General features: G+C 42.6%; 1 protein-coding gene across 5 annotated transcripts in view; it reads right to left on the bottom strand.

Moving 5' to 3' along the window:
• Positions 1–339: 339 nt before the first annotated feature.
• Positions 340–25,498, bottom strand: part of VAV3 (vav guanine nucleotide exchange factor 3) — a 222,268-nt gene continuing 197,109 nt past the window's right edge. The window contains exons 22-28 of one of the 5 annotated variants that reach the window (XM_083156897.1): positions 24,591–24,625; positions 24,385–24,501; positions 18,193–18,280; positions 9,146–9,275; positions 6,085–6,168; positions 3,846–3,997; positions 340–1,340 (exon numbers count right to left, since the gene is read on the bottom strand). In XM_083156897.1, coding sequence (XP_083013023.1) covers positions 1,299–1,340; positions 3,846–3,997; positions 6,085–6,168; positions 9,146–9,275; positions 18,193–18,280; positions 24,385–24,501; positions 24,591–24,625 — 648 coding nt within the window. In that variant the 3' untranslated portion in view covers positions 340–1,298. Of the gene's footprint in view, positions 1,341–3,845; positions 3,998–6,084; positions 6,169–9,145; positions 9,276–18,191; positions 18,281–24,144; positions 24,196–24,384; positions 24,502–24,590; positions 24,629–25,498 lie in introns of those variants that run through there. The other 4 variants (XM_083156896.1, XM_083156899.1, XM_083156898.1 and 1 more) reach the window with 4 other exon arrangements.

Raw genomic sequence — 25,498 nt, 5'->3', positions numbered from 1 at the left:
TACAGTATCACAGTTCTCAGGGGATGGGGGGAGGGGTCATATACAAAAACAAAGATGATGGTGTTAGAAACAAAACCTAAATATTAAGTGGGGGTTACATGGAATGGGCAGTGCAGACACAGCTCAGTGCAAACCAGGAGTTTGCTGACCCTGATAATTGACTTATTCCAATCAGGACAAAATGTTCTCTTCCCAACATCATATTCCCGTTTGCCCTAATACAGTAACTTGATTTGAGTTAACTGGTGCTAATAAACAAACCACCTGTCTCCATAAAGCATGTGGCCTCCATTGTAGTAATTGTTAGCTATAAATAAATTCAGTACAGTACAATAGCCATCCTCGCCTCTGTCAATACCAATTTAGTGCAAGCAAGCATTAGCTAATAACAAAAACAATAAAAAGTTAAGACAAAATTGCAAATAAAAAAAATATCTAAAATACTTTATATCTTGGTTGAAGTGAAGAGTACAGATAATGAATAAAAGTGGTGCATGTGCAGAAGAGTTTTCCTAGGTGGCAGCATATAATGTGGACATTAACAACTGTTTATTGTCAATTTGTAATAAATAATAATAGCTGATCTCAGGCAAGATAATAGTGCAATATTTGGAACAAAAGTCTTATGTATAGAAGATTCACATTAATGACTTCAAGAAATAATACAGACTGAAATGTAAATAAAATCCATAGAAAAAACATGTCACCAGTGGCTATCTGCTGGCATTCCTCCCCACTTTAGCTCTGTACTGCTCCTGTCCTCCTGTCCACAGACTGACACCTGGACAGTGAGTACTTGTGTGACCAGTAGTCCATTGTGGCTGATTACTGAAAGGAGCTGCAGGTTAGGAAGCACAACAGCAATATCAGTGACCGACGTCCCCAAACTCCTCATCCCTCTGAGGCTTTATAAAATTGAAACAGCTCTATGACCATAAGGTCAGTGCTGCAAGCACTGACCAATATATTTTGTTTTGTGGCTGTTTATTTGCAAATATGTTATTATGTTATTAGTTGACGCATGTGATGTTTTCTGTTTGGACTTCTAGGAAATGCTTTTAGTTGTTCTTTAAAAGAATTTCTGTACAAAGAAATATATCTTGTAACACATGGTTTGCTGAGGACTTTTGCAAAGACAGTTTCGGGCTCATTCTGTGCACACTCGGACCTGCCATCATCTGGTACATCCTGCTAGTGAATAATCCTCCTGTAGTAATACAGCTATATGGAGACAGAGGAGAGTCCAGTGATTGCTCCAAGCCACAAAGGCAGTTCGACCAGTCTCCACTGCACAGTGATCAGTCTTCTTCTTCTACATATGTGGATGGAAACCAGCCAACCTATGTAAGATATAAGTAATCAGACCTTTATAGTTTGACAAAGATAAGGACCACATAAACCTTTAGGGCAGGGGTGTGGAACCTTTTTTGTGCCAAGGGCCAATTGTATGGTGGAAAAATCCTTCGGGGGCCGTATGTAAAAATTTCTCTTACAAATTGTCCTGCTGCAGCCATCCCATGCTTAGGCGGCTGCAGCTGAATAGTACTGACAGTCTCCGGCTGCCGTTAATTGCGAGGAATCTCGCAAGAACTACCGACCTCTCGCAAGAAGTCCCTTGTACTTGACTCCCGGCAAAGCTGCTGGGTGGGTACGAGGGCCACTCAGACCGGCTACGGGGGCCGCATACGGCCCCCGGGCCTGAGGTTCCCCACCACTGCTTTAGGGGGATATTCAATCTGGGATTCCGACTGTTGGAATGTCCCGACAGTCGGAATCCCAGACAGCTTTCTTTTCTCTCGACTGCAACTCGACAGTCAGAATTCAATGTTCTGAGTATCGGAAAGTCAAGGATGGCGAAAAAGCGTCTGTGGATTGTCGAAGAACGGCCGTGAATTCAACAGTCTGTGGCGATTTCCGACAAAATAGATCAGACTTGTTTTAATGGGGCAGATGTATTAAGCTTTAACAAGAGATAAATACAAGGGTGATAAGGAGAGATAAATGTCCAGCCAATCACCTGCTAACTACCATGTTACAGGCTGTGTTTGAAAAAAGTCAGTAAGGAGCTGATTGGCTGGACGTTTACCTCTCCTTATCACCCTTGCATTTATCTCTTGTTAAGGCTTAATACATCTGCCCCAATGTTCGATGCCAGTGGAAATAGCATCCAGGATTGAATACCCTCCTTAGGGTCTTATGTATCAGCCTGCAAGGTGTACACATGGGCAATTCCAGCAAGTAAGCCCTTAAAGTGGCAATAGTTTAAAAGGTAAAACCAAGCTGGTTTTGCCCTTTAAATTATTGCTGTTTTAAAATATGAACTTGATGGACTCTAAACAGTGCCGGCTATTACACAAGGCCTTTCATCTCATTTTTAAATTATACCCCTTTCAGACATACTCCAAAATCCTGGGATTTTGCACATGAACACGCATGAATCTATGTCTGAAAGGCACCAACCCATGGTTGTGATCCCAGGTCGCCGACCCTGCAATTGACTTTGGTTTTTCACAGGTCTTTCTTGTTAAGTGTCAATGGTGTGACTCAGGAATTTGCTCTCTGGCTGCTTAAAAACTGTTTTAATTGGCCAGGAAGGGCCACATGATATCTGCTGATTTCATCAGTGATAGCTGGAGAGGGACAGATGGCACACATGAGCGGAAGATAAAACACATTGCCGAGAAGTGTGCCAGTGCCAGAGGGTATAGAGTGAAAAGCCTTGTTTTACATGATATATGTTACTTGAACGAAAAACTTTTTTCTTTGAGTAAAAAAATTTTTAAAAGGAAAACTTGTATGGTATTTTTATTAGTATATGATACATGGACTGTACATTGTAAAGCACACCCAGTCCATTTAGGGCTGCCCCCACCTTTGCATGACCTCATTATTTTGTGCCTGCAAACTGTCCCCTTATGATGGCACTGCACAACTGAAAAAAAAAAACATCTGAAAGGATCCAAGCCAGAATTTCCCGGGTTTGTGAAGTAGTGTGAAAGGGGTCTCAAACAAAAACCCGAGATTTTGCAGAAGAGAAAATTCAGGGTCTGAGCAGAGAAATTCCAGGATCATATGTCTGAAAGGGGTATAAATTTAAATATTTAAGAAAACGCTTTACACATGAATATTTTATTGTTTTAATTGAAAGTCGGCAACTCAAAATGGACTTTTATTGGCAGAACAAATTTCACTGTGAATGCAGAGATCACTGAGGCATAAATATTCATAGTATATACTGTCTGCTTTTGCATGTAGCCCACATATAACTGGATAGCTTCATTTTCACAATGTAATTTAAAGTTCAGCTTGGACATGCCCCTCCTAACTCTAAAACATACTTGCTTACTCCCCTCCCAGTTTCTGCAGGAGACAAATGATTTTCCAGGTAGACCCCCGCTCCCCTGGAAGAGTGGGCAACTATTCCACATTCTGTCCAATTTATAGTGGAGTTGGCAGAATGTGAAGAGAAATACAGCTAATCTGTGCACTCTGTGAAGGAGGCGGGACTTAACTACATGATTATACGCTAATCATGTCATTTAAGCCCCGCCCTTTTCCAGCATCTCCTGGAGAGGAAGAAATCAAAGTAGGTAAGTATGCTCTGAATATCTCTGCAGTTTTAACCTGCCTCACCTGCAATGCAGAATGGTTTTGCCAAAATGCAAGACTGTCCCCCTATTTTGCTTTGCTGGTATCTGCATCTGAGTGTCCATCTCTCAATGTTTGTTCTCACATTTTAATTAGGAAATTTGTGCTATCTGCCAGGACTGTACTATCATAGTAAATTTACTTCTTCATAATGAAACAACAATCAGGAGTTTACGTACAAATTAGCTAAATCCTACCTTCCCACTTGATTCTCCTCTCCACCAGCCATTCGTCCCAGCCTTTGTATAGATCTTAACCACGTCACCTTTACACAGAGACAACTCCCTCATGTCTCGGGCACAGAAATCATAGCGAGCAATTGCAATACCTAGAACCTTGGGACTCAGGACTGAAAGAAGAATGGAATATAATGATAAGAGAAGCTACAAATGTCACATTAGAAAAATTGAAAGTCATAGGATAATAGTAGTGTATTAAACTGTGACCAAACTAGAGGAAAATAAGAGAATAAAATAAGTTCAAATTGTACAACAGTCTAAGTAAACCCAAGCACTGGATATTAAAACTGCTAGCATTATCTGCATCTTACATGAATGCATGGCCAGGGTCCTATTCTGGTTTTCTCCACCATATATTGCTAATTTGCTATGATTTTCTCCAAAATTCATACAAACGATGCTTCCATATAACCATATAGGCAAATAGGAGGAATATACAACCATTTTGGGGGTTTTATGACCTGGGCAAGCTCCAGGGGGGTTATTTAAGAAATGGCAGCTTGCAAAAGCTAGGATGTTTAAGTCCAATGTTTAAAAGGGCAATGATTTTAATAGCACATATATTGCTAGCACATAATCAGAAAGTAGATCCGTTTTATTCAGCAGTATATAATGGCACTAACAAGGTGGTTTATTTACTTATCTATTTGGGTTCTGGGACACACTTTTATCAATTGATGAAATTGATTGATTCTTAAAACCACTAAAAAACACTTTGTTCTACAGTTAATTTTATTTAACATATTAGAAAGTCTCCTCTTCAGATACCATGTATTATATCATTCTAAATTAAGCTTCATTATAATATTCCCTACGGTTTTAAACACTATGTATGACAGAACATTGGAACATCCTGAATGCATAATAAATACTTATCAATGTCTTTAATATCTTACTACAATCCTTCTCAAATGTTCTTCTTATACAATAAATGAATCTTAATTAAACTGCAACCAGCTCCTGGTCTGCATTCTGGTAGTTACAGGTGTGTTCTCCTACAGTCGCTCCAAACAGCACCTCTTGACGTGCCAACTCCCAAGAGACATCTGCTAGCTTTGGGTGTCATTTTTGCATAAATGCATCTTAGTTACACAAAGATATACAAGTGTTTCATATAATCAGCATAGTCTCCGGGTGCATCCTTTTCGCATCACATTGTGACTAGGATGGAGTTACGGCAAAAGAACTTAACGCCAGTAATCTCACGCTGCATGGTGTATTGAGGCCAGATGTATGAGGACACATCTGTAGTTTATCCAAGTCTCTAAAGCCCAAGAATACTGGTAAGAATTGCCAAACAGATTTTGGTTAGACATAGAGCATGCTAAGGGATCATATGTTTCAGAGTTGCCAACTTTGCTGAAGCTATAAACTGGATGATCCCTGTCCATATGATCTTACATTTGCTGGATTGTCACCTTATCTACCTTGGAGAAGCAATCACAAGCTTGCGTACTGTATCACTGAGTGACAGTATCCTGACCTACATGTCAATATTAGAAGTGTCATCCGTATGATCAGCGCGCCGCCCCCGTTTGTCTCTGTATGCCGGACAGCTAAGTAGAGCATCGGCAAGCCCAGCTACTTGGCCAGTCTTTCATGACTATGGGAAAGCTATAGTAAGCTTTGGAGAGTTATAAGGTAACACCAGCCAGCTCCTGTTACAGTATTTTTCAGACACAGCCTGTAACATGGCAGTTAGGAGCTGATTGGCTGGTACTTTATCTCTCCATATTATGTCAGGTCAGCTGTTTATTTGAAAAGGTCGAATCGAAATTTGACCTAAAAAACTGTGAAAAATGCAGATGTTGCGCCTAGATTAAACATTGTCACCAATTGAATATCCCCCATAGTCTGCATAGTGGGATAACATAAAAGTATAACATTGTACCTATCTTCAAAACGATCTTTGCTTAATTGTGTTGCATACATTTATATAGTATTACACAGTGCTCAACTCCTTTATACACATTTATGGTTAAACTAGTCATACTGGAGAAGGCGCAGATGCTGCCCTAATTTCTCTTGTACCCTATAGATGTCCAACCCAAAACTAAGTAATTACCCTAGCACTATTGTTGTCAGTCCAGCAGTGTACTTCCTGCTGCTACATCTGGCATTCCTCAAGTAGACAGTTGGCAGCTCTGATTGACACTGATGGACATGCAAGAGGAATAGAAAGCAGTGCAATAGCTACCTGACCAGAAGGGAGCGGTGGAGGGGGGCACAAAGCTGTACTCAGGCGCAGTAACAAAAGCAAACCCACATAGCACAGACGTGGCTTGGAGAGAAGACAGACAAGCAAAGACCAGAGAGTCACAACCACGTCACAGTGTCACTAAGAAGTAAAACCACAACAGGTCTATACAGCATCACTAAGTAGCACATCTACTGCACAGTGTCAATGAATAGCTCAGTCGCACTTCCCACAGTAGCCAGCACATCCACACACACAGTGCAAGGACAGGAGACCTGCCTCTCTACATCATAGTGGTTGTAAAACCGTTAGACAGACACATGTACTTTATTAATGCTGTTGTGGGAAACTGTGACCAGATACATTGTGTAAATTGTAACGGTCACTGTCTGAGAGCCTATTAATGACTGTATGTAATATACAGTACTGTAATATGCAGAAGCAGGTACTGGGGTTGATGCAGAGATGAATGAACCTATGTTGCGCATTATTGCACAGTACTTACTGCGGTACTGAACGCACACAAGTACAGGTGATGGCGAATCATACGCATAACTGCATCTATACTTCTGGCTGACCTGCCTTAACTGGGCAGTAGCCTGGCGTTCTTAAGTGGGCATAGCCCGACACAGGCGTACATTTGATAATATTTCATAGCTAGTATGGGGCAGGTGCAAGTGCTGACTGCTGTTGATAACTGCCAGCAAGTTTAGTATAAATATAGGGAGCAGATGCAAGAGAAGATCCAACTCTGCATACAGGTGAGTATACTGAACACATTTCTGTGCCTGACGTTCACAAGCTACATAAACCCTGTTTCAGTCCAGCTCAGCATCATCCCCAATGTGTGGCTTCATAGCTGCTGTTGCTCTATTTACAAAAATCAGCATCATTTGTATGTTATTGTTAGGCTACAACATCCACCATGCACCAGCCAAGGGCTCAATACATTTTTTTTTTCCACCCTTGTAAGACTAAAGATCAGTGAACCCTAGGGAAAAGTTGACTATATACTTACACACATCAGTGATCCCTATGTTATCATCTGTTCATCATACCATGATGGATGTATAAATACTACTGTCTCTTAGCCCTTACATTGACAGAACGATACTACACAGAACTGTTGTATGTTATAGTGGACAGTAGGGTGATTCAGAGATGTACACAAATGTCTTCAGTACACAGCATCTGTGCAAAAACACACGCAAGTGTTACGGTCTCCGCTGTTTGTATGTAGACAGGAAATAGCGGCAACTAAGATCCACTGCTTGTGTATGAAGACGCAACCAATGGATGCTCATCTGTCAATGGGCTCAATTCAGACTTGATCGCAAAGCCCATTTTTTCTGAAATCGACAAACCCATGAAGCAACAGAAGGTGGGCAAATGTAACATGTGCAAAGAGTTAGATTCAGGTGAGTTATTCTGTTTCTGTGCAGGGTAAATGCTAGATGCTTTATTTTTACACTGCAATTTACTTTTTCATTTAAACACACTCCACCCAAATCTAACCCTCTGGTTGTATTTTTCCCACCTGCATTGTACATGGTCTTGTCCACTTGATAAAATATGTGCTTTGTATTGAAGTCTGACTTACAATAGCAGGGGGAAAAGTGTGTGGGGGGGAACAGGGTGGAACCGAGTTCCACCATCTCGAATAGTGAGGTGGAATTAGTTCAACCTCCACATTGGCCCAGCACAGTAATGCATTATAGTTTGCAGGGGATGCCAAAAACCCTACCACTGGCCTTGGCTCTGCTTAATGGGGGTAGAGGAAGGGGGTAATTAGGTGGCTGAGGGAAATGAGTTCCACCACCTCTCCAGGACTACTTTAAGCCCTGTACAGTAGGCCCAATAATCGAGCTTCTGAGTAATTATTTTGTCACGCATCATGGCTGACAGATGTAAGATGCCATTGTCATATTTACTAAATACTGGATACAAGTAGTAAGCTGTGACACACACCCCAAAAAATCATGACACACCTTCCTTTAAGACACGACTTTCCTGTTACCTCCCACAAACGATCTCTGGCTGTCACTCACTTTGTGGTTAAATCCACACTGCATATGTCATCACATGACCATCAAAGCAGTTTGCAGTATGAGTTATACACATGCACAATGGCATAATAAAATTGGCCCACTACACATAATATCAGCAATGTGTCCATCTCTGAATCACCCCCATAGTGTCATTTTTAAAAGATAAATGATTTCCTTTTAACTGCGATCTTTCATGTAAAGCTAACTTTATTTGCTATTTAATTTCATTTTAATTTATTTCCATTTCAGTAAATATTTTATACCCATATTTAAGCTTTTGAGTGCCAAGTGAATTTGTCAATATTGGTGTGAAAATTGCCAAACAAACATTTTTATTCATCATAATGACCTGCAATGTTTACCTTATATAGGAAATATAATCTTTTTTTTTTAAACAACATGTTTTATTTTAATTCATATAACAAATGTGAACGACGCTGGCATTATTATCGTGTTGGCAAAATGCTTGTAATTATATTTCCTGGTTTGTATTCATTCACTTATTAATTGTGATAATAAACATGTATACTGTAAGTGAGTTCTTGGGTAGGTGGGCTCAGTAATCTGTTTACCCAGTCTCCCTGTATTGTTTCTTTGTACGGCGCTGCGAAACACTTGTGGCGCCTTATAAATAAAATAATAATAATACCCAAAGTAAAGATTACCTACAGCTACGTATAACAGAAATGTTTCATATTCACCCTTTATTCGGCCATATATACTGTATAATGTATTAATTTTCACAGCTACTGAACTGCATTGAAAAACTACTTCTTATTTCTATAATGACCATTAATAACAACTCCTGTTCACTGCTGTAGAAGACAAATGATCTTTGTCTAGTGAAGCCCGTTGAGTTCCTTCTGGTAACATAAAACTTCTAAATGACAGTTTTATTTCTACATGGATGATAAATCTGTTCCCTTTCATTACAGGATATCAGTTATGAAGCTTGAATAATCAATTAAGGACCATGTCAGGCGGATCCACAAGAGATTTAAATAAATACTTACACATTCCCGATGATCGGTTACTTGCATGGCCAGCTTGATTTTCAGGTGCTTTATAGGGGAACAGAAGAGTTGTATCCAAGCTCCTGAAACCTTCTCGGAGAGACTGGTGTTTGTAATATTCTACAAGCTCCTGTACAGAGATAGATGGGGAATCTAATATAAACACAATAATATATTTAAAACTATGCTATGAAGGGGGTTATGTACCTAAAATGTGCTGCCCACTTTTTGCTTTTGCATCTACATAACTCTTGTACCCTACTTGCAGGGTATCAGTGTGGGGCAGCCACCTGCAGAATGAACATGCATTTCCCATTTTGGGGCAGTTGTATTAAGCCTTAACAAGAGATAAATGCAAGGGTGATAAAGAGAGATAAACATCCAGCCAATCACCTGCCAACTGCCATGTTACAGGCTGTGTTTGAAAAAAAGTCAGTAACAGCTGATTGGCTGGACGTTTATCTCTCCTTATCACCCTTGCATTTGTCTCTTGTTAAAGCTTAATACATCTGCCCCTTTGACCTTTCTGAACTGTGTAAAAATTAAAAATCGCTAAAGATACAACAATTAAAAATCGCTAAAGATACAACAACTACTGCAGCTACAGTGACCCAGAACATTAAGTGGTATATTCAAAGATTTTTGCGAGCTGTGACAGCGATTCCTCTGACCCCCTGCACACGCCGTTTCCCTGTCGCTAGGTTTTTGCAGCGATGAACGGCGTGTGCGGCCGCTGAAACAGCGGGCTCCCTGCATTAGCCGCGAGCCTCGCTGTTTGGAGGAATTCCCCCAGAACGTAGAATTGGAGGAATTCCCCCAGAACGCAGGGGTTTTCAGCGATCCCCGCCATTTACCCCCTTTGCCAGTCGCATTGAATACAGCCGTAATAATACTGCTTCCCCAGGGAAGTATCTGCAGCACTGCAGGGGACTTGGTTTCCTGCAAAATAAAAGCACATATCTAAAGGATGTTGTTCCCTTCATTCTGGCATGACATCTATAGACCAGGCATCTGGTCACTGCTACCAATAAACCTGTGACACTGGTACATGGACTTCCCTAGGCATGTGCAGTATTGCGCAGTGCAATAATAAGCCCTAATAGGCATTTCAGCCACAATTGAGCTTTTTCCATTAATAAATACTGTAGGTCCCATAAATTCAAACTACTAGAACGGCAGGTGAGTGTGAAGGTGGTTCGTCTTGTTTGTCACAGTGGCCACTTAAATATAATTGTATTAAATACATTTATTTTATATTTTAATAAACTATTTTGCAAACTGCAGCTCCACGAGTGTGAAGGTGACCTTCATATCGACCTTGACCCATGTCGACATAAACCCATGTCGACCTTGCTGCCTGTTGACCTAGTGGTGTCTACCCAATGCTTGTCGACCTAGCTGGTGTAGACCTAATGACAGTATCCTTTCTAGAATCAAAAATAGGACATACATAGTGCTGTGACCCCCTGTGTGCAATGAGTCTTGGTTGGGTTACTCTAGAGCAGGGGTGGCCAACCCGCGGCTCGCGAGCCGCATGCGGCTCTTCTCTTTCACATGTGCGGCTCGGTGGCTACCTCCCTTTGATGTGCCGCTTAGCAGCGCCAGCTAGACGGCTCAGCAGTCCCTCCCTTTCATGTGTGCTTCCTGCTTGCACAGCGCGACGGGCCGCGACCGCGCATGGACAGTAGCGCTAGGAGGCAGCGTTCCCGGCGCCATTGTAGTGACTGCGAGTGGAGTGCCTATGCCGCTTTGAGCTGTCATCCTCCTGCTCCGTGTGGCGCCTTCACCGCCTCAGCCTCGTGGTCCGCCTGGCATCCTGAGCCCTCCTGGGCTAATTTAAACGTATGTAATTCAAACGGATTCTCTCTCTCCCTCCCTCCCCGCGCACACCTCCTGATAAATATTAAAAAATGTTTTATAAATTGCAAAAAAAAAAGGTTATCAAGCACATGGCAGCATATTGCTAAGCTTTTGGCATATATGGCCGGCTACAGGCTCCTCCTCCTACCTTGATGGAGTGATGACTGATAAGTACACCTGTACCTATTGTGCTCAGCAATATGCTGCCATGTGCTTGATAACCTTTTTTTTTTTTTGCTTTTATGCAATTTATAAAACATTTTTTAATATTTATTAGGAGGTGTGCGATATCTTTTTTACAGTTTTGCAAACATTACATATACTAATGGGGCAGGGCCTTGTGCCAGCTAAGCCACAACCCATTTAAACATGGGGCATGTCCTGGGAGATAGGTCACGCCCATTTTTTAATGGTATCGGCTCTTTGTGTTAACAAAACATATTTTTTGGCTCTTTGTCTCTCATTGGTTGGCCACCCCTGCTCTAGAGGCATAGAGGCTAGAGCCAACAGTGTAATTTTACCACTGTATAAATCTGGGGTAGCCAACCCTAGTCCTCGAGAGCTACCAACAGTGCATGTTTTGCAGGTCTCCTCACAGAATCACAAGTGAGCTAATTAGCTCCATCTGTGTCTTTTAAAATGTGTCAGTGATTAATGAGTGCAGCAGCTAGGTTGTCTGGAAAATGTGAACTGTTGGTAGCTCTCGAGGGCTAGGGTTGGCTACCACTGGTATAAATCATTGGTGTGGCCTCATCTAGAATACAGTGTCCAGTTTTGGGCACCGCTCTAGAAAAAAATATATCTTGGAACTAGAGAGGGTTCAGAGAAGGGCAACACAATTGATTAAGGGTTCAGAGTCACTGGAAAGGTTTTCTAATCATCCATTAGTCTTCTAACGTGATTAGCAAACACAATGTACCAAAAGAACACTGTAGTGATAGTTGCTGGAAATGGGCCTCTATACATCTACTGTACGTAGATATTCTTTTAAAAAAACAGACGTTTGCAGCTAGTATAGTTATTTACCACATTAATAATGTATAGAATGCCTTTCTGATTAAATTAATGTTAGCGTCATTGAAAAAAACAGCGCTTTTCCTTAAAAAAATAAGGACATTTCTAAGTGACCCAAAACTTTTGAATGGTAGTGCAGATATTGATTATTTATGGGTCTTTTTTAATATTTTTTTTTTTAACGTTGATTATTACATATTGTGAAATATTTCATTATAGGTTGAACTTGATGGACTGACATTCTTTTCAAACTCATCAACTACAGTATGTTATTATGTGCGTAGGATGTGGAGGGGTGGAAAATAAAAGGACATATTTACTGCATTCTCAAAAAACACACAGGTCATAAATTGACAAACGATTCACAGTACTAGTCAAAGTAAGCTAGATACACAATAACATTCATAAGTGAAACTGATGGAATGCGAGGTAGTGTTAATGCACACTGTCCGTGAGTTGCTACAGCAGCTAGATGGTCAGTCTGCTTTATCTGTGAGCTACTACCAGCGCACTCCCTCTCTTATGGTGCATATACACACTCTACAATATTTTTACCAATATTGTTCATTTTGGCCATTCTGAACGACATTGGTCAAACGTGTGTTTGCTACTAATGATGATGCGCGGTCCCTCATTCATTAAGGTTGTTCGTGAATGTGCAGGCAGGTCAATTTTGCATGTCTTTCACAAAAAGCTATAGAGTCTAGAAAGGTCTTCATTCATCAGTCAGTGTGTATTCACAATATCGTTCATCCAGGACACTGGGTAAGCTCAAGGAACATTGGTCACCAATGTCTTTCATTGCATACATAGTAGAACCTTTAAACTGCCACCTCACCACCGAAGCAAATTCTGGGACGCCGCTATCACAGAACCGTGTATTTTTTTAGACTGCAATATATATATATATATATATATATATATATATATATATATATATATATATACTGTATATCATTATACTTACCACCACTCCACATCCTACTTTATTTATTTATTAGCAGTTTCTTATATAGCGCACACAGATTCCGCAGCTCTTTACAGAGAATATTTGACCATTCACATCAGTCCCTGCCCCAGTGGAGCTTACAATCTATATTCCCTACCACATGTACACGCACACACAGACATTCTAGGGTTAATTTTGTTGGGAGCCAAATTAGCCTAGCAGTATATTTTTGGATTGTGGGAGGAAACCGGAGTACCCGGAGGAAACCCACGCAAGCACGGGGAGAATATACAAACTCCACACAGTTAGGGCCATGGTGGGTATTGAACCCATGACCTCAGTGCTCTTAGGCAGTAATGCTAACCATTACACCATCCGTACTTTAGTAAATTTTTTCATTGTACCCCAACTATATTATTATGCTTCCAGGTAACAAAATAAAAGACTCACTTCACACATGGGGAAAGAGCACTATATATCTCCGATTTCTTGATAGGACATATGGTGAGCAACCTTAGATATTAGCTGCACTTCCCCAGCTCTGTTATCCTCCTCTTAATATTTTAGAATTTTGCATGTTTTCTTACTTTTTTTGATTGATACAATGCATAAAAATATAACTTATGTAGTAGAGCCACCCCTATTGCTACAGTATAATCATAGGTACCCTGACCAGGAGCTGACCCAAAGTTCATAATGCAGCCTATCATTTCCCTAGAAACCAGTGACATCACTGAGGTGCTTTGTACTTTTATAATACAGCCTCAATGTTAATTAATTCAATATTAGCCGCTGTAGAAAGTCAATATGCAAACAGCCAATCGGAAATGGATAAACAATAATGAAAATGTGTGCATTATCCTAATACATGTCCACAGCAGGATTCCAGTTCCAACAAGAGATGCATCTCCTTGTAAGTATATTTGGGGATACATCCCAGTCTCATTAGTTTGTATCTCCAGGTGGGGTGCTGCACTTACATAAACATTACTATATACAATTTATGCTTCACCTCCCCCCATTCTCCCATTCCATGTATAAGATCACCACAAGTCACCACATCTAGATGCATTTTGGTACATATGCTCAGTACAGAAATGTATATATCTATGGCACAATTGTAAATAAGGCTCAATATAGGTTACTACAGACAACCAGTCATATGGATAGAAAAAAGCAGACAAGTAATAATCAGCCTGGAGAAATGGATTTCTGCAGTTGAAGTCTAACAAGCGCACATAAACAAAGCAAAGACAAATATATAGGCAGCATATTTAAATAGTGAGCTAGCTAATTTATTCCCTCTATTCCAATTATACAAATATATTGTTCTACTTTTATTGCTGTGTTCCTGATTTGTAAAACTATAAAGCACCATTACAAAGAGGCACAATTTGGAGAGTTTATGTATAAAATTAAATCTCTTTCATTATTATGCCTCCTAAAGTAATTTCTTTTTTCATGCATTTTAGTTAAAAAAAGCAAATAGTAGAAAAGCACAATGAAAACACTGCCAATAAAACAGTTGCAGTATATCACATGTAACATTTCTACAGAGCCTGCCCTAGGCATAGGCAGACTAGGCAATTGCCTAGAGCAGAGGTGGCCAACCGGTCAGAGGTAAAGAGACGAAAAATATCTGTAGTCAAGCTAAAGAGCCAAGAACATGCGCGCACCAAAAAGGGGGCATGGTCTATTTTGACCCCTTGGGTGGGTGTGATACACATGTGCTTCCAATAGTGCAGTGCCATATATACATATGCCCCCAATAGTGCCAGATACACATATGCTCCCACGGTGCCAGGTATGCCCCCCACAGTGGCAGAAAGCTGGTGCCACAAACTGCTATGCCCCCACAGTGCCACAAACTGCTTTGCCCCCACAGTGCCATAAACTGCTATGCCCCCACAGTGCCACAAACTGCTATTCCCCCACAGTGCCACAATCTGCTATGCCCCGAAAGTGCTAATTCCCCAGCAGCAGCACTCACCATTGTAGCTGCTGCTGCCAGACGGGGAGAGGACAGTCTGGCGTCCCCCTGCAGTCCTGTCATGTCACAGAGGGGAGGAGAGCACAGCACAGCACACTGCGCGTCTCCTTCCCCCCTCACTTCCCTGTGACTGAGCCATCCACCAATCAAAGCTTGCGGGCCGGCTCCTGATTGGCTGCTGGCCCGCGAGCTCTGATTGGCGGACGGCCCAGTCACAAGGATGCACAGTGAGGGGTAGAAGAGATGTGCATTGCGCGCTCTCCTCCCCTCAGAAAGAGAAGGGATTCGGGGAATCGACAGCAAGTGATGGGGGACGGACGGTGGGCAGCAGTGGGAGCAGGAGCCGCACTTTACAAGTGGGAGAGCCGCTTGCGGCTTGAGAGCCAAGGGTTGGCCACCCCTGGCCTAGGGCATCGACCTCTGCCTAGGGGCAGCATCCTTTAACATTGGTGTTCAGCAGCCTCGCAGCCATTTGTCAGTGCTGGCAGGGGCATCGGAATAGTGGGCAAGGTGGCCGCTCCCCCAAACATGAGAGAGGCCCCGGCACTGGGAGAGCAGAGGAGCGGCGGACACGTAAAATCTTGCTCCCTGGTTTAGAGCAGCTACAGGCAGGGGCAGGTATGTGACGGCTGGATGGTTCTCCGACAGCGACCCTGTCCTCTGCTTCGCCGTTGATCCCCAGCTCTAGTCCTCCACTCTGTGACATCATTGCGCATAGGGTGGCCAATCCCGGGATCGGCGGGAGCCCGGGATTTGGCACCAAAATGCCGGGATTTGGAAACTCCAATCCCAGGATTTTGGGATTAGACTGCGCATGCGCAGTCTAATGCCGGGCTGCGTCTGAGCGGGTGCTCAGCAGCTGCCCGGCTTCTCCCGTGCAGGGCAGCGTGGCTCTGCGCAGCGTGCCGACGTCAGAGGTCACGCTGCGCAGGCCGCACAGGCTGCCTCCATGCTGTCCCCGGCCCGAACACCTGCCCAGCAACAGACCAGACCGCCGGCGCCCACCCGCGGACCAGCCCGCTCACCATCAACCCAGCTCGTCCTCCCACCCTGGCTCCATCTCCCCTGCTCGCCCACCCACCTGGCTCCAGGCTGCACCACGCATCTGTAAGTAAATATGCGGGGCGGCCGAGGCGGGTTTTTAATATTAGGGAAGCCAATCCCGGGAATTCCGGGATTGAAAAAATGCCCCAGCATCCCTAAATGCGCAAGGCATTCTGGGGTGGTCGCGAGGCACCGAATTTGCAGCGCTACTGCCTGTCTGAGTTCCTGTGAGCCATCACCAAGGCAGTCATGGAACCTGACCCCAGAGGCAGCACAGACCAGTAAGCTTCCTGTGTGAAATGTATAATACACATATATACTTTATATGAATGTATGTATATATCTATATCTATTGGCAATTAATTGATCGCGCCACGAATTAGATTTTGTTCCCGCCGAACTGTCAAATGCAACTGAATATTCAAGCCGTTGTCGACAAGGTATTCCCAAATGTAACAACCAACTACAAAAATCCGAAGTCATCTGGCTATAGATAATTAGTGCTTCCCGTGCAAAGCCGAGGTGGGTCTCTAGTGTATATACTCTATATATAATACACATTGCCAAATAAGTTGTAGGGACACTGCTTACAAGCACATAACTGGTCCCAACAGCTCCCAAAAAGTTAGGGGTCCAGGCCAGAGGCGGATTTAGACTTCATGGGGACCTATGCAAGATACAGGTTTGGGGTTCTTCTCCCTCCAACAATCCATAGCACTGTGTATGTGCTGCTCATTTTAGCATATCAAAGGGGCTGTCAGAGTATGCGCAGGTTCACGTGATGTTACAATTAGGATGGCTTTATGGGGCCCATTGGGACCTCCTGGGCCCCTAGTTTGCCTTGTGGAAAATCCACCTCTGGTCTAGGCGATGGTAATGACACTGAAAATTCAAGTCTTTAATATTGAAAAATCAAACAACTGATATCTTCAATATACTGGAAATACATTTTCCTACTTTGTAAAGCTCACAGAAAGTGAGTGAGGAATAGAGGTACGTACACACGGGGGAGATATATTGCTAGCAATATATTGCTCAGTGTCTCCTTTTCATCAGCGACCAGAGATGGTCGCTGATGAAAGGGAACTCTGCTGGGGGGAGCCGCAGAGGTAATCAGCTGGTCGCAGGAGCTTGTTATAACGGGGCGGAAAACGGGAGCGGGCACACTCCCATCAGCCCATATCGCTGCCGTGTGTACACAGCTTTAGTCCATCAATCCATTAGAAACATTTATCTGCTGCCATTTCTCCAGTGGTTTGTGAAAAAGAACAGAACATTGAACCTGGGTTACTTCAAGTGTTTATATATCTTAATGATCACTTAATAAGTGCAAAAAAAAAAAAATAGCAACCACAACCCAAAGCTAATACATACTTCCAGGCTGTGTAGTAAAGTAACATGTGATATACAAGAACCAGTGTGTAAAAGTCTGCTGTGCTGCATGTCTATTCTGTCAAGCCGCCCACACACGCTGCGATAAATGGGTGTGATGCGCGCTCCCACACACATACATCGCACAGTACATAAAGGCCCTTATTCAGATCTGATCGCAGTACAAATTTGTTGTCAAAATGGGCAAAACCATGTGCACTGCAGATGGGGCAGGGAGAGTTCAATTTGGGTGGGATGTGTTGAAACTAAAATCTAAATTGCAGTGTAGAAATAATGCAGCCAGTATTTACCCTGCACAGAAACAAAATAAATCACCCAAATCTAACTCTCTCTGCACATGTTACATCTGCCCCACCTGCTGTGCACATGGTTTTGCCCATTTTGAGAACAAATTTGTACAGCGATCAGATCTGAATTCTGAAGTCTGAGCAGTCAATTATTTTTGGTCATATTGTTGCTCTCACGGCTGCGTATATTCGCTGCCTGAATCGGACCCTTAGTCAGATTTGTGTGTGTTTTAGCCATGAACACTAGTGTGTGTGTGTGTAGCGGGCATAAATTAAGAACCTTAGACTGAAATAAAGATGTGTAGTTATGTATTGCGCCCCATCATGAAATATGACACCAGCCATGTGCTCAGTTGGATTTATGCAATATAACTAAATCATGTGCTGATATTTTTATTTAACAAGCCATAAAGCTTTCAACTTTAGCAGAGATGCTCTCGGGCAGAAAGAGTTTAACAAACAATAGATCAGTGTGACATTTTTTTAGTAAAGGAGCGGAATCAATGCTTACCATTAAACTTTTAAATTTCCTATTTTCTGCAATGCGAAAAAAGCCATCTCTCGTTAATATCTTGATGTGCTTCACTTCATTGTTGTACCTGCGGGCAAGGCATAACTTCTGAATATAAATTTGCTTTTAATCAGCCAAGGATCAATAATTACCTGCGGGCAGGGCCCAGAACAAGAGTAAACAGATTCATTGCCCAGGCTGAGTGTATATTCCATCCAACACAGCCTGACAACTCATTAACAGAATATATTTAGCAGGGTGAAGAAAAGAAGCAGTTTGTTTTTGAAAGATCAGGCTGCAGGATCGTATTTATATCCAATTAATTCTATTATATACAGCGTGATTAAATTCAAATTATTTTTTTTGTTATGGGCCAGTGCATCATTTCAATATTCAGAGGTGCACAGGCAAACTTCCCAGGTGTCATGTAAGCTAGAATGATATGGGGTAGTGCAGGGGGTGGGGGTGAGGTAATGGTACATGCACTGAGCACATACTGTATGTATACTGAGACATACAGAAATGTCACTAGCTAACATGCCAGATTGCTGTTTAGGGGCCAGATGCACTAAGCTTCGAAAGTGATAAAATGGAGAGTGATAAACAGCCAGCCAATCAGCTCCTACCTGGTATTTCACAGGCTGTGTTTGAAAAATGTCAGACAGGAGCTGATTTGTTGGTTGTTTATCACTCTCCATTTTATCACTTTTAAAGCTTAGTTGTTCTGGCCCTAGGTCAGTTAGACCTGGAATGTTAGAGACATTGTGGTCTCTCCTGTCAAAAAAAAGTTTATTAATGTAAACATCAACATTTACAACTCTGTTTCTGGATGCTATAATGGTTTTAAATGTCAGACATACTGTTGATCACTAATCAGAAAATTAGCAAATCGAGAGATTATTGAACGACTGCACATGCATATTAATGGAATCGTGCATGCTGAGAATTAGCCACAGAAAATGCGCATGGATCGTAATCCGCTCGCAGTTTGACTGACAGGAAGCTGGGCAGGGCCACCACTAGAAATCTTGGGGTCCGGGACTGACCTTCAGTCCCCCCCCCCCCCTGAGTACTGTTACCTAGCCCCGAGAGTACCATTACTCCCCCCACACAGTGCCATTACTTACCTAGCTGCGGCGGCGCGGCATCTCCTCTGGGACACACACTGCACAGTACAGCTTGTAAAGCGCCGAGACCCTCTGTGTACTAGGCTCGGCGCTCTGCAGCCTGCACTGTGCATTGTGCATACCTGGCTAGGGGGACGCCGGGTGGGGGAGGCGGTGTGCGGCCATAGGGGTGGGGGGTGTCATCGTGCCGCTGTCACTGTAGGCAGCTACCCAGGCCCCTCCAGAGGCCGGGGCCCGGGACAGCACCTCCCTGTCGGCGGCCCTGAAGCTGGGTGTGCCTGGGAAAACTGGGCTACTCACAGACTGCACACACTGGAAAAATGATCCGATGCTGATCGGGTCTGAATTAGGCCTTATGCCCCTAAGCACTTGTGATAAATCTCTGAACCCTTAGGAATACCACATGGATGCAGGTCTGCTGGCGGATTGTGCAAACATCTTCTTGTAAAGGATATAAATAATTTTGTTAACGGTTACTTTTCTCAAGAAAGGTCCTAGAATTCCTGGAATTGTATTTACCAGCATTTGAGAGTATTATTCTCTGATATTGTTCTGTATTATATGAAATATCTGATTTAATCAAACTAGTTTAGATATACAGCTAATCCATGTCAGCTTTTACTTTGATATTATTACAAAGGATAGAATGAGCCCTTCTCATGAGATAACCAACTCTTCGTTCTGCCTCCTACCACTGCATCCACATCTGTATAACAAAGCAGACGCAGCGGCACATTGGGCAGTGAGAGACAGGAGACCAGAGGCGTAGCTAGGGTGGAGCCGGCGGAGCACCAGCTCCGGGCGCCGACATGTCACCTGGCGCCGGAGCTCTGCCGCCGGCTCTCCCCTCTCCCCTCTGTGCCGTGGATCCCCATTGTGCCTGTGTAGGGGGTGGAACAAGGAGCCCACATTAGCCGTGGAGAGATGTGCCTGGTCCCTGGAGAGGAAGAGGAAGCCCGGGGTCGGGGGTCAGCGCGGCGAGGAGGAGAAGGAGAGTGAAGCTGCATGGCGAGGGGCAGGAGGAGGAAGAGCAGCAGCGTGGCCAGCAGCCCGTGGGAGCAGAGCAGAGAGAGGACGGAGCCGAGATTGACAGATCCAGTCCCCGGCACCCGACAGCAGCGCCCGATACCCGGCAGCTGCATCACCGCACCAGTCCACTGAGGCACAAGAGTCTACTGGACTTGGCTGTGCTACAGCTAACAGTAGATTCTGTGATGCCGAACCAGGCCTACATGAGAGGTGAGCACTGGATTGGTGTGGGGCTGCATCAAGCATTAATTTGGGGATGCAGTGATTACAAGCAATTAATATGGAGGTACAGAATTAATATGGGACTTGCCATATATACTCGAGTATAAGCCTACTTTTTCAGACCATTTTTTATGCTGAAAAATCCCCCCTCGGCTTATACTCGAGTGAGGGTCCCACTTGAGTCGATACGTTTTCCCAGTTTTTTTTTTGTTAAATTAGGTGCCTCGGCTTATATTCGGGTCGACTTATACTCATGTATATACGGGTATATGTTGAATCAGCATTTATATGGTGTATATGGGTTATTTGGAAGTTTAACCCTTTGAAGTCCAAATTTTGTTTTGCAATTCGAACAGTCTGTTTTAAATCTTTAAGTTAATTCTACTTTTGTTTTTTATTCAAAAATGGTCTACATTGAATGTTAAACAATGTTAATGTTCTTATTTTAAAGTTGCTCACCACTGCATCTGCTACTAGCGCCAGAGCTGTCGAGCCTGACTAGACGTTAGACAAAGAGGTACGGGGTTTTTTCCAGGGCTGCAGAGTTTTAGCATGGTGAATGATGGGTTTTAGGAATTATTATGGGCAAATTATTGTACCATATTTTTCAATAATGGTTCAGACATTCATCTGAAAGTATAAGGATGCCAGGTGTCATACATTAGTAGTGTTCCCTCTAGAAATGCGGGCGGACAGGGCGCTGCTGCACGGGGGCAGCACAAGGGGGGTGGACCGGGCCAGTTGACGTCACAGTTGTGGGCGGCCCTGGGGCGCGACGTCATGAAAATGGATGGGCCCACCGTCGTCACTAAAGGCCGGACGCCGCCGAAGTTGCCGTGCTGCCGGGGAAGCGCCGGGAATTGCCGTCTAAGGCGGTGCTGTGCTTCCTCGTGCACACAGTCGGGGCAGGCACCAGGCTGTTTTAGGGGGGCGCTGCTAGCAGGGCAGGGCGCAATTTGCCCTTTAAAATCAGGCAGGGCACAGCACCCCGCTAAAACAGCCTAGCAGGAACACTACATTAGTGTCTAGGAAACAGACAATGGGCTAGATTTAATAGAATGCAATTTTTTCAGAATAAATGTCCGAATTTGCACATTTTCCAAAAATCTCACATTTATTAGGATGCGAATTGCGCTTAAAAAAAAATCAGCGAAAATCGCACATTTTAACCTGTTGATTTTTTTCTCACACTTCCAGATGTTTTTCCCATTATAAAGTATACAACTCGTAAATTTAATAGGGTGCGATTTTTAGTAAACGTTACCAAAAATCGCAAATAAAATAGATCAGGCTCTGACTACTGAATTTGACAGAACCATGCACCGATCATTGAGATCTGTGCATGCTTCTGTCTTAAAAAATGGGTAAAAGTAAAAATAATGGCATGGAGTCTTCCCTCCTGAGCATAACCAACCCCGGGCTCATTGAGTCGGACCTAGTTCCAAAAATATGGGGGACAAAAAGCGTAGGGGTCTCCCCGTATTTCTGAAACCAGCCCCGGACTCCTGGACCGGTCCTGGTTCAAAAAATACAGGGGACCAAAAAAATGGGGGTCCTTCATATTTTGGAACTAGCACCGGGCTCCAACAGCCCGTGGTATCTTGCCACAGCCAGGGACACTTTTTACATAAGGTCCCCCCTGCCGTACCAGGTGCACAGTGGCTGGTCAGCCCTGGACGGGGTACCTGGGGGAGTGCGGACCCCCTCAATAAAGGGGTTCCCCCCTCCCAGGCTTCACTCATCCAGGGCTGAAGTCCGGGGCTGTCCCCAGCATCCCTAGGCAGTAGACGCTGGGCTCATACGTGTAAAATTAAATAAAAAATCATTGCTTTTTAAAGTCAAACTATAAGTCCCAGCATGCCTCCCCCGCATGCTGGGACTTGGCAAACCACAAGTCCCAGCATACAGGGCATTAATGGGCCCCTTTGGACTTGTAGTTCACCTGTAAAAAGAATGTTCAAATAAAAACACACACACAGAATAGTAAAGCTTTAATACACACACACACACACACACACTAATTGCATCCTATAAATTTCGCCCAATGTACGTATGGACCACTAACCATTTATTATAGAAGTTGTACATGATATTGGAGCAATTTTCAAGTTGCTATCCATTTCAGTTTTTAAAGGCTTATACTATACCCCTTTTTATTATATCATTTTTCTATTTTATTTATTAGGTTTTGAAGTTATTTTTAATTAGTCAAAAATATAATGATCAAGTACAGTACCTATCTTTTTTCCAAATTAGTAAAAATAATGTAAACATTGGTACTGTGTTATATATGAGAGTTAGCAGTTACTTGAGGGTCACCATGCAGTTGTAATCCTTCATCCCTCCCTTTGATTACAAAGCACTGTCACCTAATGCTGGACATGTTGACATGGAGAGATAAACAAGACTGGAGGTACTGTATAATAATATAGATGGTCTTCTAGTGCAGAAGGAACCCCTGTTTCTTTTTTATTTTTAATGTATTGCTTTACAACCAAAATACTGCTACAAGGGGTGCTGTGTGCCTTACCTGGTTGGTGTTGAAAATGTTGTTTATCCTTGCTAGGAATAGCAATGCTCTCTTATTGGTTACTAGTTACCATCTCATCAGAAAAGATGGAACAACATAACAGTAATGTCTGTACCAGCAGCTTGAATTGCTCCATTTGGTGCAATCTAGTGACTGCCAGCATCAGGGCCGGATTAAGCCTTGGGGGTGCCAGTGGAAAGTGGTGATGGTGGGTTATATTCAGTTATGCATATCTCCCAACATGACACATTCCAGTTCCAGCTCATGAAACCTGATACTCTTGTGTCCCTGTTTGATTGACATCTCTGTGTAGACTATGTACTAATCGTGTTTTGAGATGGTCTGTCTGCTTTTCTAAATGTAACCGTTCCATTATGATCTATCTCAGTTTTTAAAAAATCGTCCATTAATAGTGATTTACAGTATTTTTCTTTATAATCTTTTCAATCTCTGTAAATTAGGGATCTATTAGGGATCTTGGATAACCCTGATCCAATATAGCCCTCTTCATGTTTGTTGCCTGGCTCTCAAAGGCATCCTTGGAAGAACAATTCCGTCTGACATAACGTCTCTGTACAGGAGACTGACCATCCATATTAGAGTATATATATAGAGTCCCCGTTTTTTCACACCCTGCCCTGCTCTTGCAGTGCTGAAAAAAAATGTCAATGTAGCATTGTGTCTACCAGATCTGTGTGTAGCTTATTGGAGTCCAATACTAATGCAATGTTATATTAACATGCATTCTAACAGATTTAAAGAAGCACAGAAAAGAAAGTTTACAATTAGGTAAATCAGGTTTTTATGTTACGTTGAGTGATGGATATATACTTTTAACTGAAGAACTGTGAAGGTAATATATAAGTAGTACAGTAAAATCACAGAAAAATAAGCGCCAGGGTACACTGTCATGGAGTTGAGTATATTACAATGCACAAAGCACACTGTGGAAAGTAGTGCAAGCAGGCATGCAAAATAGTGATTGTGCGTTGGAAGGTGAGGCTAGTGTGATAATGAACATGGAGAAACAAGAATTGTAATTACAGTCTAGTCACAAATCTCAGCAAAGGCAATGAGGGAAGTTGTAGTATTCAGCTGTAAGTACATAATGAAGAAGAACAAGGGTCAGATCAAGAAAATAGGAGTTATGTTTGTGTCACAAAAGTGATTTTCTATGGCCATCAAAAAAATACCTGGACATTGCTTGTCTTTGCTATAGCTACACCAGAACTGTATACACTTATGGATCTCATATCCACATTGTTACCTCATGGCACTACTTACTTAATACTGATTGCATACTCTCTGTTTTCTTTCGTTCTGTGCCGGATGAGGTAGGTGCTGTTTTCTCTATTCATAAGTTCTGTTTCTGCCTGCAATCTCTCCATGGCTCCTGCATACCTGGGGTAATAAAAAAATAAATAAACCTCTGCCTGAAATACAGATGACTGCAAATTAGAAAAGCTGAAAGAAGGATTTCATATACGCACCAGGGCTGTCCAGAGTAATCCACGGGTTTTGGGACCTGCTAAGGTAGATAACAAAAAAATCAGAGGTCAATAAGCCAATAAGGCCCTACGGCAGTGTGGCAGTATATGACTTGTATATTTTGAACATTAGATACTGTGGATATTGCATATGGAGCATTAGTGTGTGTGTGTGTGTGTGTATGTGTATGTGTATGTGTATATATATATATATATATATATATAAATATATATATAGCAAACAGTAAGAGCAATAAACTGCGTCACTCCACCAATTAATAATGCAAATTAATATAGTAGGTTTTTAGCAAGCGCTAAAGGGATGAGGGTGAATGGGTACCGTAGATATGCAGAGTGCAGAGGCAGGTATAGTGATACGAGTAATAAGAGGAGTAGGTGAAGATAAATAAATAAAAAATGAAGTAAAGTAAAAAATAATAATAATAAAAATAAAAGTAAATAAAAATAAATCAAAATAAAATAATAATAAAAATAATAATAAGAAGAATAAAAATAATAAAATAAAATAAAAACAAATAGACGCGACCAACTGAATGTTTACACTCCTTATTGGAGTTTGTAGAAGCAGTCCAGTAGTGTGGAGAGAGCTAGGCTGGTTTACCCTGCACTAATTATGTACCGCCGCAAGACGCAGGCTGAGTACCTTTCTGGCGGGGTTCCGGAGTTTCTTTAACAAGTGACGTCACCTGCCGGCTTTTACCTTGCGCTTGCAGCGGCGCTGGCGGGGGGCTTGCTCTGTGTCTCCGTCTGGGGGGCTTCCTGGTTCAACCAACGCGTTTCACACAACGGTGCTTTTTCAAGGATGTTTGTAGCCTTATTTTTTCTTCTTTATATAGGACAATCTTTATTGATAAAAACGGAAGTCTAAAAACGGAAGTTAAGAATAACCA

The sequence above is a fragment of the Crinia signifera genome, chromosome 8 (assembly GCF_055691185.1).
Source record: "Crinia signifera chromosome 8, ASM5569118v1, whole genome shotgun sequence".
Classification (NCBI taxonomy): Eukaryota; Metazoa; Chordata; class Amphibia; order Anura; family Myobatrachidae; genus Crinia; species Crinia signifera.
The sequence above is the reverse complement of the archived record's forward strand: the minus strand, read 5'-3'. Positions and strand labels throughout refer to the sequence as shown.